This window comes from Syngnathus leptorhynchus, chromosome 6 (assembly GCF_054491065.1).
Source record: "Syngnathus leptorhynchus isolate UIUO chromosome 6, UIUO_Slep, whole genome shotgun sequence".
NCBI classification, from domain to species: Eukaryota; Metazoa; Chordata; class Actinopteri; order Syngnathiformes; family Syngnathidae; genus Syngnathus; species Syngnathus leptorhynchus.
Window position 1 is genome coordinate 3,486,680 of NC_141200.1, and position 13,770 is coordinate 3,500,449.

At 45.7% G+C, this 13,770-nt stretch overlaps 1 protein-coding gene across 9 annotated transcripts in view; it reads left to right on the plus strand.

Moving 5' to 3' along the window:
- LOC147055343 (pleckstrin homology domain-containing family A member 7-like) overlaps positions 1-13,770 on the plus strand; it is a 39,781-nt gene that overhangs the window by 20,959 nt on the left and 5,052 nt on the right. For 4 of the 9 annotated variants that reach the window (XM_085913469.1, XM_085913470.1, XM_085913473.1 and 1 more), the window contains 13 exons: positions 432-549; positions 3,946-4,053; positions 4,142-4,214; positions 5,154-5,254; positions 8,589-8,770; positions 9,204-9,689; positions 9,784-10,330; positions 10,401-10,484; positions 10,838-11,014; positions 11,820-11,873; positions 12,868-12,921; positions 13,467-13,547; positions 13,619-13,768. In XM_085913469.1, coding sequence (XP_085769595.1) covers positions 432-549; positions 3,946-4,053; positions 4,142-4,214; positions 5,154-5,254; positions 8,589-8,770; positions 9,204-9,689; positions 9,784-10,330; positions 10,401-10,484; positions 10,838-11,014; positions 11,820-11,873; positions 12,868-12,921; positions 13,467-13,547; positions 13,619-13,768 — 2,215 coding nt within the window. The other 5 variants (XM_085913472.1, XM_085913471.1, XM_085913474.1 and 2 more) reach the window with 5 other exon arrangements.

Consider the following 13,770-nt stretch of genomic DNA (forward strand, 5'->3'; position numbering starts at 1 on the left):
AAGAGGAGAGAGACATGTTGAATGAATCACAAGAGGGGAAGGGTGGGGGACAACCAAGCGAGGCAGCGATGGAACGACGCATCGTAAATATCAATTTTATATTCTTGTTTCGAAATATAGCCAGACAGACCTCTGTTGCTTTTGAATGGGAGTCACCAAGCCAGTTTTTTATTGAGAGCCCCATTTTTGTCAGCGAGGTGAGGAGAAGCGCTTCAAAATTCCCAAGCAGCACCAACGGTTTTCAATAAACGGCGTCCCAGCGGGAGTCTCGCTCTCGTCTCCATCGCCGGCAACTTCAAAGCTCTTGCCTCATTCCCTTCCCGCAGATATTCAAATTCTACTCGGGTTGAATTTTCTATCTGTGACGTTATAATGATGCCAGTTTGGAGAAGTGTAAAAAAAAAAATGTTCTCGGCACTTTGCGTTCGCAGGCTCCCGGGTACTCGCGTCATGTCCCACCCTGGCGTCGAGCAGCTCTCCAATACCACCGTCAGCGAGGGCTCTACCATCACCACCTCTTCTGCCGCGGACGCCGCCCCCTACGCCAAGGTCAGTGACACTGCGGGGTGCAATTAATCCAGCTCCGACGCCATCGCTGCCTAGACGGGCTATTGAACTTGGCTTGAAGACCAAGCTAGAGATGAGCAGCTTAAATGCTGTAGATTGGTTGGCCACCATTTTTTTTATCGGTGCTATTGGGGTGAGACTTAAAAAAAAAAATCAATCATTTGGGTCGAATCCCAAAACGATTGTAATAACTGCTTTGTTTGTTTTTGTGTGTGAGCCGAGTCGATGCGATTTGCGCACACACACACACACACACACACACACACACACACACACACACACACACACACACACACACACACGCTATTGTATTCTATTTTTTTGGGCTCTTTTGTCTGTTTGGCCTCGCAGCCATCACAGCTGTTGCCAACGTGATTAAAAAGAAAAGACTATAAAAACGCTGCAAGACATTTTGCGTCATTTGAGTTGAAGAAATCAAAGCTAAGTTTTTTTGTCCACCCGCACGCCTGACAAGTCTTTCTATTCAACGTTTTGTTGCCACGTAGTTTTTGTTCAATGTCTTGGCCTCACTTTTTTTTTTCTCATCTCGACGTCTTTCCTTCGCTTAGGGACAAAGGGAAAACTTGCGAGCTAACGTCAGCTAGCTCCTGGAGCTAACCTTTTAGCATTTCTTATTCTAGCTTATTCCACCTCTCGCTCAATATTTCGACTTTTTTTCGATTCGCCCCAGTTGTTCTTGTCTCTTTCTGCTGCGTGACCGTGCAACAGGTGCTTCAGGTGTAAGATTGAAAATGTGCCACAGGGTGAGATGACTCAATGACGGGGGCATTCATCAAAATGCCCCGCCACCATAACCGTGCCCTCTGTTTGCTCCGTCTGTCGCCCCTCCCCAAGTGCTCTGGCTCATCAGCCTTGCCATGAAACATCAAGGGAAATGTAGCTGCCTCATTGTGACAAGAGTTTCCGAGGAAAGATAGCGCCCCCCCCCCCTCCCCCTCGTGTGGCGCATTGCAAAATGAATCTCATTCATTCCACCTCTGACAAAAAACATCAGAGGAAGCGCGTCGTCGCACATTCCACCTCGAGTCGTGTGTCACAATTGTCCTCCCTTGAGCTCTCATTTTCATCCCCCCCCCCCCCCGTTCCGCTCAGATTTGGTGATGTTCTCGAGTAAGAAGCATCAAAGCTAGAAAGAGCCATCGAGGAATTCCTGCTGCGCCCTATTTAGTCTCGGCTTTTTTTGTTGTTGTTGTAAGGATTAAAAAAAAAAAAAAAATTGTCCACTTTGAAGACATCACAAGGGATGATTCGACGGCATTTTGTCAACAAATTGAGTTGACACTTTGAGGTACAGGTTAGGAAGAAGTCACTGTCAATAATGCACTTTGATTTTTGCTATTTTAAAACGATGGGTCCTAGATGAATTAGTCATTGACTTCATTTCCGTCTCCCTCTTCACTGCCTTCTTTGAAAACGTATAAATGTAGTATTTGTTATGAATGGTTAAGCAGATGTAAATAAGCTGATTTTCCTCTGCATCCTGCCCAGGAAAGTTTTTTTTTGCACATCAACGTTTTCATGTATTTTTTTTTTATGTCAGACTAGACAGTTGAGGCTTCAAAGTTTGCACCATGGGTTGCCTTTGCCACATAAAATGGACTTGAAAAACATACCTGAGCCGGCCTGTCCTCCCCAATCGAAGCACGGGAAGTTTTTTATTTTTTTATTTTTGATGAACAGCTCAGGGCAAGTTTACTTCCGAGTCGTCATGTTTCAAAAGTTTCTCGCGAAGAATTTTGATGCTTGAAAGGCTCGCTGAAGAGATTTTTTTTTTTTACACCGAGTGCTAAAAATGCTAACGAAACGCAACCTCATCAAACTTTTTCCACTTTTAACTTTTTGACTCCAATAAAATCACTCAGTCTTCTGACCTGTTAGCTCGTTCGAACATTAGCCCCTAGCTAAAAAAAAGACTTTCTGACTCCAAGAGAATCTTCTGACCTGTTAGCATGTTAGCACATTAGCCCACAGCTAAAAACAGACAGCAAGCATGTATGAAACATGCACAACATTCTCAGTGTGTGTGACTTTGCATCATGCTTGGACAACATGTTGCTGTGCAAACCTCTCGTAGCGTCTCACTCAATCATACAGTCGTAATAAGTGCGGGTGTGTACGTACAGTGCCCGAAGCTTGCTTTTCCGCTGATATATCAGACCAGAAGATTGTGTAATGAGATTTGATGAATGTGTACACAGCGGATAAGGCCAGTTATTCCTGGTACAAGCACACGATGATCAAACAAGTTTGTAATTTGCTGAATTGATTTGTAAGCTGAACTGATGGGGATTCCAATGAATTCTGTTCTTGCCAGTGTATTGTATGAAAATGTGCAAAAAAATATATGATATCTGTTGCTCCTTTCACCCTCATTGAATTGAGGGGTCTGAAATGTTTGCGTCATCTCCCCCCCTGAATGGTACGACTTGACACACATTTGAAATGGTGCTTTCAGTTTTCAGAATCTTTCTCTTGTCGTAGTGTGTAGCCTGCAGGTCACATGAAAGCTCTTCAAAACCTCCCACTCACTAATAGCCTATTGAGTTTTTCGGTCGCCGGTGGTCTAATGCATGTGGAGCTGCGCTTATGTAACCAGAACAAGTCGGCCTTTCCTGAAAAAGATCACGCTGATGTGTGGGCGAAGGTCCACTCTGGAAGACAAAAGTGCTGCTGGGACTATAGTCTGTTGCCAAATGTGTTTATTTGTGTCTTCAATTTGATGATATTGTATGTTCTAATAGATTTCAGTCCAGCTTATCTATCCTAAGCACATTACTGCAGCTTGTATGGATTTTTCTTATTTCCGGGTCAATTTGACCCGACCAATGAATTTGCAGACAGTATTTAGGTTACTTCAATTTGAATCTATAGTATTTTATAATAGATTTCAGTCCAGCTTATCTATCTTAAGCACATTGGTACAGCTTCTATGTATTTCTCTTATTCTGGGTCAATTTGACCCGACCAGTAAACTTGACAGTATTTAAGTTACTTGCTCTTTGATTGTTGACAACAATGCGCTGAATATCATCATGTTAAATTCAACCGCATGGACTAAAATGCCAGTAAATTGACATGATTAATTCCATCCTGTCCTATGCGGAATGTCGTTTTACAAATTCGTCAATTTGTTTACTACTACTTAAATATCCTAGCTTCCTTAGCATAGTTGAGCCAAGAGAACACTAATGCATGCAACAACATGGACATGAATACGATAATTCTTTTTTTTTTCTTAGTCGCCACAACAAGCAAAGCCCAAATGATATTCAATAAGACAATAAACATTGATTCGGTGCAAACTGATCCTTACGAATACATTCAATGCCAATGACCGGACTTGACGTTTTCTTTCAGGGTTCCCGCTCCGGCGCCGCCAGGGTGCATAGTTTCGGCAAGCGAGAGCAGGCCATCAAGAGGAACCCCAATGTCCCTGTTGTGGTCCGAGGATGGTTGTATAAACAGGTCTGTGTTTTCACAACTCCAAAAAAGCCGCCGACCCATCGGTCTCAACTGCTCGACTCCGCTTATACCTTTTTTCTTCCTTTTCCAGGACAGCTCCGGGATGCGTCTTTGGAAGAGGAAGTGGTTCGTCTTGTCCGAATTCTGCCTTTTCTATTACAAAGGTAAAAACTGAATTCATCCTTCGGTTGAATACTCACAACTAATTTATCCAAGCGGGTCTTAATGGAGCGTGTGCATCGGTGACAGCAGAAAAGTATCGGAAAGCCTAACGAACTGTCTGAAATGTCTCGCTAAGATGAAGAATTACACCGACGTCCGCCTCCGTCTGCTCCGCGTGACTTTTATGTGTCATTTTATCTTCATCATGTCAATCAAAACACTTTCAGAAACGCCTCCTCGCCTCCAGCCAGGAAATCAATTCTTTATCTCCTCCCCCCCCTCTCGCCCTTTTCTCTCATGACTTCAAAGATGTTTTTTTTTTTTCCTGCACTCGACATGATGAAAAGTTGCCTCACCATTCAATTATTTTGCTTAAGAGCATCAAGAACATTTTAAGCCGTTTGACTCCAGTCTGGCCCATCATGCAAGTGTGAGAGTGCAGCGTCGTCTGACATTTCGGGAATGTCTCCTCCAAAGGTCCTTGTATTATTTTTAAACAATTACCTCCCCTTTTAGTCCGGCTTTATCAGCACCCGGGCCATCAGACACACGGGCACAGGTTCTTCTGCATCTTTGTACTGTACATTTTATGATGTAATAATTGTTCAGTACTTTCTCTCTCACATGCACAGCAGAAACAAATAGTCGGTGTTATTTAGAGAAAGTCATTAAGATGGAAACACAGCAAGCTGGCTTATTTGGGAATTGTTGATTTTCACATTGCTGTCAAATTATTGGCTTAGTTTAATTAATTCAACTCAAAGCTGGAACACAATTTTTCTAGGGAAATAATTGAAATTTAAAAACGTGTCAGGGTCAAAGATTTTTTTTCCTCCTCTCAGCGCTGCTTGATGTTGATTCTGCTTTTGTCCTAACAATTAGCCAATGATACATATTTTTATCGTCTCCTCCCTCCCTCCTTCCCTCCTCCCCACACACAGACAGCAGAGAGGAGGCGGTCCTGGGCAGCATTCCGCTTCCCAGCTATGTCATTTCACCCGTGGGACCTGAGGACCACATCAGCCGCAAGTATGCCTTCAAGGTACGTTGGCTTCTCCCTCGCTTTAGCCTTGTTAACTTATGCAGAAATCGAGCGATTTTAATGTCATAATTAATAATGAATTCAGAATGCATCCCCCGTAATAAACGCGGTTGAGATCTGGCTTTAATAATTAATAAATTAATAAATAAATAAATAAGTGTGTGTGTGTGTGTGTGTGTGTGTGTGTGTGTGTGTGTGTGTGTGTGTGTGTGTGTGTGTGTGTGTGTGTGTGTGTGTGTGTGTGTGTGTGTGTGTATATATATAAATAATAAATACAAATGAGAAGTAGTAATAAACAAATATAATAAGTAATAGATAATAATAAATAATAAAAATACTGATGATGGAGAAGGGTCAAAAGCTTAAGTATGACATACGTTTGGCGTAATTTCTGATTGTCACAGATGGCGGGTACCTGCGATTTCTAAAAGAGGAGATGAACACATCTGCCACTGTCGGCAGTATGATTACTTATCTATCGCCGGTGTTTGTTGTTTTGCTAAATGAGCTCATGAGTCATCAAGAGCAGACGTTTCATTTGGTGGATAGATAAATACTTTATTCAGCCCCGTGAGGGAAATTAGAGTCTCACAGCAGTAATTTCCACAATTAAAAAAATGAGCAATCAACAAGTTAAGGGGACTCATGAAAAAGTAACTTCTAATCTCATAAGGTTGAAATGAAGACAGATTTTTTTAACTCATTCACTACCATTGACGAGAATAGACGTCATACTTTTATTTCGAGTTTATTTGTAAACCGCTTGATAGCAATAGCAAGCAGATTCCATTGTAAATACACAGGACGTTGTAACGTGGTAAACGGCCAAGCCTTCCGGCGTGATTTGGCAAAGAGCACCTGCTGTCGTCAAATTTGTTCCGGCTGTCAAAAGAGGTTTTAATATTGACGCTGCTGTGGAGTGGATTTCCCTTTGGCACAACTCCGCAACTCGACTTAGCGGGGATGCAAGCACATTATGCACTCGCTTGCATTCTATAGTGGGAGGGGGGAGAACATTCCGGATTAAATAATCTTGTGGCTTTGCATACTGCTGTTTGACCAAAAAATGTGAATGACAAAAGAGTTTGCTGATGCCACTATGAATGAATGTTTAAGTCATATTTTAATTATTGGCGTTATGTTGATCGTCGGCATGCCGTCGTGGGAGCTGCTTGCGGCCACGCTGGATCACGTTTGGGATTCTGCGCCTTCGGCTATAAATAAAACGTGTCTGTCTTATTTTTGGACGTGGCGCTGAAGGGAAAACACGCACAGCCGTCATTAGAGGCATCTCAAACAGCCGAGTTCAATTGAAGAACTTATTATGGTGTAATTAATATTTCATCTTGTCATTTTTATGAATTAACTAGGTGATAATAGGAGAGTGTAACTTCTGTTAAAAGGTGAACATAAAACTGTGAACTTGTCTCTATGAATAACTTCAATACTATTTTTCTTAATTAAAGAAATACATGACAAAAAAAAATCATACCACTGTCTGTAGGTGAGGGTTGATAAATTGGTGTATGATGATTGTGAAAATTTAAACCTCCACCCTCCACCTCTCTTTCCGTTTGTTGGCTGCCCGACCGGGACACACACACACCCCTGCGAGTGTGTCGCATTGACAGTCCTCGCGTAAAATAGGTACTCGCTCCCCTTTTACTGGATGTGGGATTAAACTGTACATTTCACATTGTCATCTGTCTCTGCATGATGGTGAGCAACATGTTGTCATGTCAATTTGCTCCTTTTGCTTTTTCTCTTCGTATTTTTACATTGCTGGGTTTTCGTGGGGTTTCTCGTTCAAGTCGAGACTAACTTTTTCTGCATGCTGTCCGCCGATGATGTGGTCCTCGACGTTATTTAGGCCAGGAACTAGAATTTCAGGGGCCGTGGACCGGTGGTTAGCGGCCACTGCAATAATGGCTCTGAGAAGAAAGAAAGGGGAAAAAAAAAAAGATGTATCCTGAAGAGTGTCTTTGAAAGGTGTTATATTCCTCCTTACACGATTTATGCATCCTTACAAATGGAGAGCACTGAGTATGTCTTATTCCATTAAAGCAGCAGACTTGAAAGGGAGACACCCAGAGGCTATTATTGTCTCCATTTGGATACTTTTTTCCCCCCCCCACTCTAAAATCAATCCTCAGTTTGGGAGAACGCATGTTTATCAGGAGGAGCTGTGCGGCAGCGCTCAGGCTTATCTTTACGAGCACAATGCTGTCTTTAAATAGCGTGAGGACACGTGAGACTGATGTGTGCGTGGAAAAAAAGGACAGGAAGGAAGCGATGAATGGAAAGAAAGTAAAGCAAGGCGAGTGAAAGGAAACCAGGCGGGACTGCGATTAGCCGCTAAAAGTGTGTGACATCATTCAGTGATCATGGGAAATTTACATATAAAAACTTAACTGCTTTTTAAGATTAGGGATTTACTTTTTTTGGGGTTGGGAGTCTAAAAATAAAAAATAAAAAATCTGATATTTAGGAGCTTACTCATGATGTTACTCAGTTAGCCAGATTAGCTGGTTAGCACTAGCAATAGACGTTTGGGGCACTTACGATAGCCATGTTAGTCACATCTTGCCTGTTATTACTCTTCATGTCCAGTTGGGGGCGTTTGAGCGCATAGTTGCTAGCAAGGTGGGGGAATTGCGCCTATGTTTGAAGCCGGCTAACACTAGCCAGGTATAAAATTTTGAGAGCGTATTCATGTGATTGCTTGTTTCTGTGTCCGTACCTCTCTGGCCTCATAAAGCTCCACCAACTACCAGGGAATATGAATATCCTGCATTTTTTGTGAAAGCAGATAAACAATATCCCACAATAGCCACATTTCATGGACAAGAAAACAAATAGCCACCTCATACTTTCCCGCAGTTATTACGCTAGCCCGTAGCCACCCACGCAGACACTAAAAGCACTCTGATGAACTCCCTTAGGTGCTCTTCAGAGACATGCATTCAGTGCCATTGAGCAAGAAACAAATGTACAATAATTGATATCATGGCCCACGTCTCAATACTTATGTGCTATTGATGTATTTGTGTTGTATTGATTTTGTCTTCACATTGCTGTAAGGACAGACTGTTGGAATAATTATGCAAAATATTACTGACATGTTTCTAAACAAACAGATAAACATTTGGGCTTTTGTTTGTTGTGTTCTTTCCCTCTCATCGGTCCAAAGCTGTCTTTGTTAGTCGTGACTGGCTACCGCCGTTGTCTTTGTCCTCGTTTCTCAGTGTACTTAGCGCCGGCCTTGTCTGCTCTCTGGTTGCTCGGACTTCGTGAAACCTTTGCTATGCTCTCTGTCCCCCCCCCCCCCCCGCAGGCCGGCCACTCGAGCGGGCGCTCGCAGGTTTACAAACGCAGCTCTGTGATTGGCTCTCAGGCGGAGCACACGGGCATGCGGACGTACTACTTCAGCGCCGACACGCAAGAGGACATGAACGCCTGGCTGAGGGCCATGAACCAAGCCGCCAATATGAGAGGCCCCGTCGACGCAGGCGGCAGGTCAGGAACACGCATTCATTCATTCGTTCATTCATTCATTCTTGAACTTGGTTTGACTTTTGGGTCCAGTCATACTCCTTGTTTGTCCTTTGTGGCTGACCTGACCGTCACTTGACCCTCCCATGTCCCTTCTGAACAAAAGCAGTGGAGCTTTAAATTGCCCGTTAAGTGAGTTCCCAAACAGTCAGGTCAGACCAAATTCAATTCAAAGTTTACTTGGCAGCTTTCCGACAACTCATTTAAACAACATCAGCTCTCCTCACACGCAGTTGGGAACCGTGGGCATCTTACAAATCCTCATTGAAGCATTCAGATGCTGCATTTGGACTGGGCTTTTTTTGTCATGGCTCAGGCTTCAAGCCAGGGTTGGATTCCAAATTAGGGTTTCAACACAGGATTTGGGTTTTCAATTTTGGCTCTTGACTCTCCACAGAGCATCTGAGCAGTCGACTCATTTCCAGATGATGCATCATCAGATCGTCACGCACACCAACAACCACGTCAACAACCACAAGGCTCCAGAACCCCAGAGACAGACCGTCCACGAGGTCCTTCTGGAGCCCATACATCACGACATGGACGACCGCTGCAGCTTCCACAAAGACTCTCCTCTCACCACGGAGATGGACACCCACGCCTCCCTCCCCGCCAACCTCACGTCCACCGGTCTCCTGGCGCCGGACCACGTGTCCTCGTCGGCGCCCGTCTCCAGGGTGCCTTCTCGTGCGCCCTCGCGGTCCGCCTCCACGCTGCCCCCGGGCGTCTGCCCCAGGAACGGTATGGTGGAGGTGCACAGCCCCATCTTGGAGCCTAACGGGATCGCGGCGGGGACGTACCAGAGGGCGCCGGAAGCCCCCCAGGAAATGAGGAGACGGAATACTCTGGAACAAGTGGAGCAGTGGGTCAAGGTGCAGAAAGGGTAGGCTCATTTGTCAACATATGCAGCAAATCCGTTATAACGCAAAGAATGTCGAGTCAAAGTCGTGACGACAGATGTGTGTGTTTCGTAACAGTCCTCCATCCCGAGACAACACGCTCCCCCGCCGAACGCCGCCCACCCAGCCCAAGTTCGGCACCTTGGAAGCGTACCAGACCCTGCCAAAGACCCCCCGCAATAGCCCCCCGATGGCACGCCACAGCGAGTACAAATACGCCCAGGACCGCATGAGCCACTTCCGCCTCACCCCCGATCTGGCCGGCCCGGGTTCCAACACCATCCTGCAGCTGTACGAGTGGCAGCAGCGCCAGCAGTACCGCCACGGCAGCCCCACGGCCCCCATCTACACGCCGGCCCCGGATTATCCCTTCGGGGCCCGCCCGCCGTCCGCACTTCTTCCAGCCGCTAAGCACAACGGGCCGCCGCGATGCGTGTCCGTACCGCCTTCGCCCGCCGACATCCCGCCACCGGGACCTCCGCCGGGTAGCAGCAGGACCTTGTCGCCCGCCCGTCGCCCGCACACGCCCATCGACCGCGTGACAGTAAGACCCTCGACCGATGCGTCGGCAATGGACACAATGTTTGCCATTTCACCTCGCAGGACCAAGTCGCAAGTTTTCAAGGTAAAAGCACCTCCTCTTTAAATTTGTGTTTTAAGCCCGGTTGCATCACGATAGACTTTGTATGCTGTAGGCGTCCACCATGGAGAGACGCTCTTTGCCTCCATCTAACTATATCACACACACGGTCAGTGCGCCCAGCCTCCACGGAAAAACGGTAAATCTGACTCAACTAAAATATCCTTTTAAGAAATAATCTATTCAACAACCAATGGTGGAGATGAATTTTCCTGTGTTATTAACTGTCACGTAATACTAATCCTCTAACTTTCAGCTAAGGTCGGATTTGAGGCTAGGTTATGGCTTCAGGGTTTTGAGGCTTGGGTTTCCATTGAAGGTTTTAATCCTTGTCATCCAATTTATTTGTATCGCACCTTATATCATACATGTGCAACTCAAAGGACTTTACGGTTTAAAAAACAATTTTGGAGATTAAACTCAATCTATAAAGCCTGACAAAACAATATAACACTCTGATGTGTGTGTGGTGAAAATGACGACGACGGACAGCCCGATGAGCTCACCCTGCTCCTCATTCAGCTGCGCCGCCATCAGGCCAAGATGGCGGCCGCCCGCCAGCGCACGCTGGAGCAGCTGCAACACCACGGCCTGTCGACCGCCGACCCCTTCCTCACCGCCGTCCCCAGCCCTACGTTAAACCACCTCGGTCTGTTGAGCCAAACGCAGGTGGGCGGCCCACCATCATCGCGAGGCCTGGTAGAGGTTGCCCCTATGCGAGAAGCTGATGTTTGCTAGCTCACCAGCAAATTACAGTTGTCAATTAGCAAATGGCGGCAACACTGTTATTTACCGTAATCGTTGCCACGAGCTGAGCAGTACCTCAACGTTGCTAATTTAGTCACGTGACATTTGCTAACTTCGACTAGCAACAAATGGAGTGTTTTTTTTCTTTGCTTCTGTGGTGTAGCTATATAGCATAGGGAATAGGTGTTTGTTTAACTGTGTGTTTAGTGGCAGCCTCTACCTCCAAATCCTCATCAATCATCTTGGGACAGGCTCACGTTTACAAAGAGGAAGCTGCGTGCCGTGTTGGTCGCTCGGATTACGTGTGCTGCTTATTTTTGGCATGTGGCATGTAACTTCCTTGGCTTTTGTTTGCTTTGGTTGCTTTGCGTTGGTTGGACTGGGGCTGACGATGTTTTGATTGCTTTGTGTTATTAGCGTTGTGCAGATAAATGGGCTGAGTTGTTTTTGTAGTTTTGGAATTGGTTTTTGTAGTCCATGCCGATTATCACTTAATTTGAGTGTGAATGCTGAGATCATGTTGCTTGATGGATCCCAACATGATTTATGAACAAAAAGTGTCATTTGGAACATGCTTGCCACCTAGTGCTGAAAGGTGGTACTACAATAAAACCTGTTTGGCCCTCAATTACCACTTTCTTTAGCATGACGACGTCGTCTCAGCATCCACACACAATTTATCATCTCATACCGATAATAGTGAAATCAAAATATTGCTTGCTTGCAGGTGGATGACACGTACAAGCAGCTGAAGCAAGACCTGGATTATCTGGACCTGAAGGTCAGAACCTTGTTTTTCCTGCTGATTTTCTTAACAACACTGACGCATGTGAGCCCACCGTTTCTCCAGCCCTCTTCTAACTTGCAAGCCCCCCCAAATAATCACGCCGATAACGTTAATCCGAGTCTTTTAAGCAGAGGCGTCCGCCAACATGTGACCGGCGCTCTTTTCTTGACTCGCAGATCAGAGCTCTAGAGCCCCTGATCCTCGCAGTTCACAGTTTGCTACTGCACTGCACTGCTGGGCCTCTCAGGCCTCTATCGACCGTAAGCTCTGTGTGTGCGCATTCACTTCCATATACAGCGTGCTCGTGCATGTGGAGGCGACTGTTCAATTGAATTTTGAACAGCGTCACGTGACCCCCCCCCTCCCACCCCCCACTCATTGTCACGCACACTTGCAACACGTACACACACACGGCATCACAAAGTGGGCATGAGACGGCTCGGCAGTGCATGCGTGGTGGTGGAAATTACGCCAGTTGCTTGGAGCGCCATCTTCCTTTCTGATGTGTCATCATAACACCCTGATTGAGAAACTGCCAGTGGTGGCACGACACCATCGTTTTCATATTTTTCCACGCTGAAGGATTTTTCTTTCACAGTAACTGAAACAAGTCCAAACATTTTCTGATACTCAATTCGGCCAGTGACTTTTCTGCCCAAATGAGCCGCCATCAAAAAATGCCCCCCCCCCCCCCCCCCCCACCCCACGGTATAAGCGCGCTATGCTAGCACAGGAGAACCCTGCCGCTCATTTTAGTTGATAATCAAACGCCCCACTTGAGTCGTTGAAATTTTGGCGGCCGCGTCCACTTGTGCAGGGCTTTTAAGTGTCCATCGTGGTCTCCATGGCAACCGCTGTTATACTGTATTTTGTTGTTGTTGTCATGCACGCCAAGTTGCATCACAGCATCGCAGTCTGTGTTCAATCTGACCATTTGAAGTTCGCAACATTTTTGAAAAGGAAGACGTGTGAAATCTTTTTTTTTCAGGTGGCCGGAAGTCAAACGCTGAAGCCCGTCAAGGTGGCAGAGAGTGACGTGGATGTGAGTATTCGCATTGTTACAATGTAAATTCAAATAACTTCCCCGACATTGATTCACTGTTATAGTATGACTTTTTATTCACCTTAAATGACTTTAATTCTCATAACTTGAAGTTTGGAAAATCTAAATGTGTCAGCGTGGGTCAAATAAAAAAAAAATAAAAAAAAAAGCAGAATCAATTATTCATCCGGTGACCAGTTCAAGTTCCGACACGGAGGAGTACTTTGTTCCCGGCACAACATAATTACACGAATGTTCACGCTTGATAAAGTGAAGCAACCTTTGCACCGACATAATCGCACTTTGATTAATGAGACGCAATGCCTCCCTGACAGTAATTCAAGGTGTCAGCTAGACACATCCACTTTGTGTAACGACCTCAATACCGGTCCCGGTGATTATCCGTCTTTACATTTGATGCGGAACACAGCAAAGGCCAGCTATTGCCGCCGCGGTAACGCAGCATCCAGCCGTCAGATAATTGAAAGTTGCATTTCTATGGTTGGCAAAGTACCAACTCTAAAGCTCTTTACCGCCCCCTGCAGGTAAAGCTGAGTCGGTTGTGCGAGCAAGACAAGATACTGAAGGACTTGGAAGTGCGGATCAGCTCGTTGAAGAAGGATAAGGTGAAGAAGGCGTGTTGTCGCGGAGCAGCCGTAAAAGTGTGCAATTGTAAATAACACTCGACAACCCTTAGGACAAGCTGGAGAGCGTGCTGGATGTGTCCCACCAGCAGATGGAGCTGTTTCACGAGCTGCCGGCCCACGCCCAAAAGATCGCCTACCAGCAAAGACTTCTGCAGGAGGACTTGGTGTCCATCAGGGCCCAGATATCCCGACTCTCGACGGT